Genomic DNA, 6,403 nt, shown 5'->3' on the forward strand with positions numbered 1-6,403 from the left:
AACTGTCCTTGTGGGCCATTCCAAGTTGAGCCAATTACACCATGTGAGAATCAAACCATGTACCTAGTGAATATAAGGTGAACACCTTAACCACTATACCAACCTCCCAACCTTATAGACATATTTATATTCTTTAACTATAAACACATTTATGTATTCTTATGTCTTTCTATTTCTGTTTGTATACTATGTCTTGTACTATTATTATGTTCCTAGGTTTTATATTTTAGCTATAATCCTAGTGCAAAGTATCATATACTAGAACATTTATATTTACCCTTATATATTTGATACTCTTTAATCCAGTACTAGTGTTCAATCTTATTTTTCATTAAATGTTCTGTCTAATAGTAACTGAACAAACATTTGAATATTCTTCCCTTTTAAGATTCAAACTTTCCATAATAAATTGTTCTGAGAGCTCAAGTTTTGCTATCATTAAAAACAGACAATGACAGAGAAACATAATCCTAATTTTTTTCAGAAGTGCCATTGTATAGGCTAGTATATAAACTATCCTTTTGGTATACTGCAAGCATTCAGAACTATTAAGTAACTGGCAGCGGCTTAGAATACATTTCACTGTCTTTTGCTTATTATTCAACTTGACATCTTATATTATTCTTTGACATCTTAGCATATGATTCAAAATATTATGATTATATACTTTTATACAGGAAGAAGTAACCTGGACAGTTCTTAGAATTTTCAGAACTCCTGCAGCACCACAAATGTGGTCATGACTCTAAGTTGCTTCAAGCTGGTTTTCATGATGAGAGCTTGAAATGAACAATCCTTCAGTTGCAATTCACACACAAACGCCCACAAGTGAATCCAAGCCGCCTGCAAACCACACATCAATCCCTCAAACCCCTCCAAACCACCAGAAAAACTACAAAAAAATGTCTAAAAGTATACCAACCACTAAAAAGCCATTGCACTCAAAGAAATAACATTTAATGATTCAGCAAGCACTATTTCTATGAGATGGTTACTCTAAAACAGACTGTCATTTTCTAAAGGAGACAGCATATAAACTTGCATTAAAAGAATGACAGTTACGTCTGATGCAGGTTTAACTTGCAAAAATGTTAATGTTACTCTATTTCATATCATTCCAATACTAACTTTTATATATGTAAAAATCTATATTTTTTGACACTTCGTTTATAAGATAGCATGCATTTGCATGTCACGTATACTGTCAGTAGCACAATACTGGACCATTTTTAAGAACCCAGAATATAACTTAACATACCTCTTTAGTATCATTTGTTGCATCTTGTATTATATTTAATAGTACATTACTCAACTATGCCAAGATATCAGAAAGTGTGCCACCTAACACAAGTTTCATCATAATAATGATCAACTTTTAATAAAATGAATAGTTTAACCCTTTAAACTCTAAATGAAAATAAATGGCATTAATTTGATATATAGCTAAAAGAATCAAACTCTAACATTTAAAAAGGGAACTAGCAGCCATTTGAAGTAGGGAAAGAAAGAAAGATATGATCTACCTTGTAAAACATAATATTCTGTACCTGTTCATAAGTATTCAAGTACTTCTTTGAATTAATAAGAATTTATAAGCACAAAATACATTGATTTTCATTTGTCCTTCAGTTTTTTATTGTTTTTGTCTTTTATTAACCAACCATCTCTTGTTGCATTTCTCTTCAAAGAAGTTGAGAGATTCCAGTCCATTTCTTCTGTTTTTTTTTCTAGGATTTTATTTTTCTGTATAAAGTACATTGCATCTTTCAAGGTGTCAAAATCTTCTTTCCTTCTGGAAGGTGAATCCTTATATTTGCTGAAAATAAGATGTGTGTTTTAATATTGTATTTAAACTTTTATCAAGTGTCACACATGCTTTTCTCTTTGACATCACTAATGTTGAATAGTCATTGTCAAATCTTATAGTATTTTCTTTCATTTTAACTGGCTATTTAGTCCATGCAGCTTTTAAGACTAAATCCTTATCTTGACTCCAGGAAAAATCTTATGATCATTAAATGTGTTTTTTTTTAATGAGTTAAAGAGTGATCTATGTGCCCTTTTGATGCCAAAGGAAAAAGCTTCAGGCAGGTTCAAAGTTTTAGGCAGCCAGGTATTAAGGAATTAAATCATACTGTCTCCCTCTTTTTCAGGAATCCCATAAATCCTGAAGTTATTCCTTCTGGATCTGTTCTCTAAGTCTTTTATTTTATCCCAGAATAAGTTGTTTTGTTTCAGAAGAAGTTCAGTGTTATTCTCATTTTCAAGTAATTTTCCATCAAAATCAGACACTGCCTTTTCTGTACTTGAGATTTATGATGATTGTTAAGAGATTTACTCAGCACTTCAATGTGTTTATATTCCTCTTTAAAATTGTCCATTTTGCTTTATGATTTATCTGTCTTTACAGATAACTCGCTGATGTTACTTAAAATATCCTGTATGTGCTTTTTCATAGTACTGTCCTGTACACTGAGCTTGGAGTGACTAATTATGAGACACTTAGTTCTTTCTAGTTTTCTTAATAGAAAAAAAAACAGTTAAGAATTTCAAACTTTTTTTTGTAGTAAATCTTTCAGCAGATGTTCAACTACAAGTCCATCAAGTTTTGAAATGTTTTATTTGAGTTTTTTTAAGTAAAACTCCTGTCAGAGATGTTAAAATGAAGCAGAGCTAAAAAACAGTGCTTTTAACTGCTCACCATCTTGGCCATAACCCCCATGAGCTTGTTTCTTAGTGGCAGGTCTACTTGTTGCTGTCTGTAGCACCTCCTGAAGATGTTGGAGTACTTACGTTTCAAATATATGTTTTTAATTAATTTTCTTTACTTATTTAAAGATTATTAACAAGGGCAGTAGGACAGTGATCCACATAAACTCACCTTAGGCTCAGCATGGCAGACATACAACTAAAGAAATTTACTTTAATCAATATCATTGCAATAGTGGTAATGTAAGAGCAGGTATAAATTAAGATAATGTATACTACAAATGAACATTATCATAAGTAGACATGATACAGGAATTCAGTCAGTAAAAGTGGTGAAAAAAAGAATATCGGTACACTGTCATGACATCATATAGTATATGGTTTTTATGGAGAAAAATACTAAACAATTGTTACGTATGGGTTGTGAAGGAAAGTAAGGCATGAATCAAATGAAGGGAAGAAGGGAAAGGAGAGAGACAGAAGAGAGAAAAATAAGAAAAAAGAAAAAGAGGGGAGAGACAAAAGGGAAGTGTGCAGTTATCTCTTGCCCAGGTTCAGAAGATCCAGGTAGTGCAACAGGAATATGGGGACATGTTGACTGGTAAGCCTGAGCATACCCACTTGGTGAAGCACCATGTCGGCATAGGGCCCGGGTGAGCCAACTGGAAATTACAGGAGATGTAGGATCTGGGAATAATTCAGGAGTCCAGTAGTTTACTTTTGTTTTCAGCTGATAAAATCTTTTCTTTTTATTTTTAATATGCAGTAATAGCATATATTATTGATACTTAATCTGAAATAGTCTTATTTCCAGGAAGCCAGTAAGTGGAGGAAGGGCAGAAGTGGTAGGTGGTGAGGTTCAGCTGAAGGGCCCCAACAAAATCTAAATTGGGCCCTGCAAATGCTAAGGTCAGCCCTGGCACGAACTAATATATGATTTTTTTTAAGAAATGGGCAACTGACTGCCATGACAAAGACACCACATGACATGCATTTCAGTACTGTTAGTACCCCTAACAGTACTGGAATGCATGTCATGTGGTGTCTTTGTCATGGCAATCACTATAAAGACCTCATGGAGGCTGGTAACACTTCTACATTGTCTGTGTCATTTATAATATTGACTGTTCCTAGTGTTACCCCAGTCTGATATCAGGGTACCTTGGAGTGGTATGTCAATGAAACACAATGAGGAATAGTTTTACAGATAAAACTGAAGTATAATATGCACAAAAGAAACATCTATATGTAAAGCTATCATCAATGAATCTGACAAGCAACTGTCTTCTTTTTAGGTATGGTTTCAGAATCGCCGTGCAAAGATGAGACGTCAGATGAAACTGCAAGAAAGATCTGCTGAGACTCAATCACAGAGAGATTTAGAGAAGTCCAAGGAAAAAAGGGCAAAGGATAGTGTCAAAGGTTTACAGGCATATGATAAGATTAGAGAACCAGACAACTCTCGAAGCTCCAGGGACTACACACACTCTAAGAATGAGCTCAACAGTGTGGAGACCTCGTCAGAAGTGACCATGTTTGAGAAGAGGGGAGGTGGGAAAGGCATGTGTCCAGATAACATCCATTCTAGCAGCATTGCACTCCTTCGGGCTAAGGCCCGGGAACATACAGCTGGTATTGGGATCTTTGTAATACAGGACAAGAAAGAATTGCAAAGGGGTCAAGGATATCCATAACAGAGAGCATGACAGAATGTGGATAAATCCCAGATATTAACTCCACATGCAACTGTAACATCATTCAGCACTTCTGCTTTTATATATTTGAGTCAAATGCAATTCGTGCCTCTAGAAATTGGTAAAGAGGAAACCTGAGATGCTGTCTACAGTAGAGTAAATAAATTCATATTTGTTTATCTAGCTTGTACACAACTAATAGTTTTCTGTACTAGATGGGACAGAATCTACTTATTCATATATATAAACTCATTAAATTATACTTTGCTTTTAAGTATGAGAAATACACACATACACACTCACACACACACACACACACACACACACACACACACACACACACACACACACACACACACACACACACACACACACACACATACACACATTTCTGTTTATTACAATGGATCATCAGACTGGGATTTCTTAACCCATATATTATGTCAGTTTTCCTTACTAATGGTTAAACAGACATTTCTTCATTAGCCAAAAAAAAAAACAAGTCACCCTAGTGTAATCATCAACCAGCTATTTAACAGGAGGAAGAACATCATGGCAAAAATTAGGAGGTGCAGCACCCAGCAGGATAAAAGCACTCTTATCAAACTAAACAAACAACTCTGAGAACAAATAAAATCTACCAAAGCCAAATTTGAGGTATGTTTGGCCTCCCAAGCCAAGGACAACCACAAAGCATTCCTTAACTATGTCTGCAACCTCAAAGGCAATACACAATTGTGTGCAAAGCTCATTGTAAATGGAGCCATGTATACTGAGCCAGAAAATATAGCAAACCTCCTGGCTGATAAATTCAGCTCCAACTTTACTCCTCTCTCCCCCTCAACCTTCCCTCAGGAAATATCATCAAATATAACTCCCCCTACTATCACTAGGGAACAGGTCCTTAATGCTCTCTGTAAAACCAAGGCATCAATGGGCCCAGACCATATCCCAGGATGCCTTCTAAATAGCACAAAACATGATCTATCATGGCCTCTGGAATTACTATTTAACTGTAGCCTCCAAACAGGCTTCATGCCTCTTGAATGGAGAAAGGCAGCAGTCATCCCTCTGTGGAAAGGTGGGCCATCTACAGACCCTAGAAACTACAGACCCATAAGTCTCACTAGTCTTATATGTAAAACCATGGAAAGAATTATCATGCAGATGATCAACAGAGATATTGTAAACCTTCAAACACTGGACCCAACCCAGTTTGGTTTTGTCAAGTGCAGATCATGTCTACTCAACCTGGTAGACTTCTTTGAGAAGGTCACCAAAGCAATGGATGAGGACAAAATCGGTCACACTGCCTACCTTGCCCTGGCCAAGCCATTTGTTACAATTTCCCACTCGGACATTGTTGACAAACTCATGAGATTAGGCACAAACCCGTATGTCACCCGTTGGATAGTAAACTGGCTCACAGACAAGACCTAGGAAGTTAGAATTGGAGAGTCCACTTCTACAAAGAGACCGGTCACAAGTGGAGTCCCTCAGGGATCAGTCCTTGGACTGCTCCTTTTTGGCATTTACTTCTCAGAAGTCAAGGCCAATGTCAGTGGTCTCTGGCTGAATAATTTGCAGATGATTGCAAATTAGGAGCTGTCATTGAATCTCACACTAACATAAATGTTCTACAGGAGGGGCTGACACAGACAAACAACTGGTGTCAGAGCCATGGAGTAAAACTAAATGTCAATAAATGCATAATAATATCCTTTGGGAAGTCATCCATCCTTGGTAACTATCATATTGACAACACACCCCTTAGGGTTGACCCAGTAGTCAGGGACTTAGGGACACACATAGATAGTAATCTAGGCTTTGATCATCACGTGTCTACAGTGGTGAGGGAATCATTCTATGTTGCACAACATATAAACAAAGGTATGGCATCTAAGTCCAAGGAGGTCATTGTTCCACTGTATTTGGCTTTCATCAGACCTATCATTGAGTACAATGCACACTTTGGTATGTACCTAACCAGGCATATCTAA

The 6,403-nt window shown here is 36.3% G+C and overlaps 1 protein-coding gene across 1 annotated transcript in view; it reads left to right on the forward strand.

Moving 5' to 3' along the window:
* The window catches only part of LOC122817348 (paired mesoderm homeobox protein 2-like), a 106,863-nt gene extending 102,344 nt beyond the window's left edge, over positions 1-4,519 (forward strand). Inside the window, exon 3 of the mRNA XM_044090555.1 lies at positions 4,005-4,519. Within this exon, the coding sequence (XP_043946490.1) occupies positions 4,005-4,403 (399 nt within the window). The 3' untranslated portion in view covers positions 4,404-4,519. The remainder of the gene's footprint in view (positions 1-4,004) is intronic.
* Positions 4,520-6,403: the final 1,884 nt, after the last annotated feature.

The sequence above is a fragment of the Protopterus annectens genome, chromosome 12.part0, assembly GCF_019279795.1.
Source record: "Protopterus annectens isolate FY-2018-M chromosome 12.part0, PAN1.0, whole genome shotgun sequence".
Taxonomy (NCBI): Eukaryota; Metazoa; Chordata; order Ceratodontiformes; family Protopteridae; genus Protopterus; species Protopterus annectens.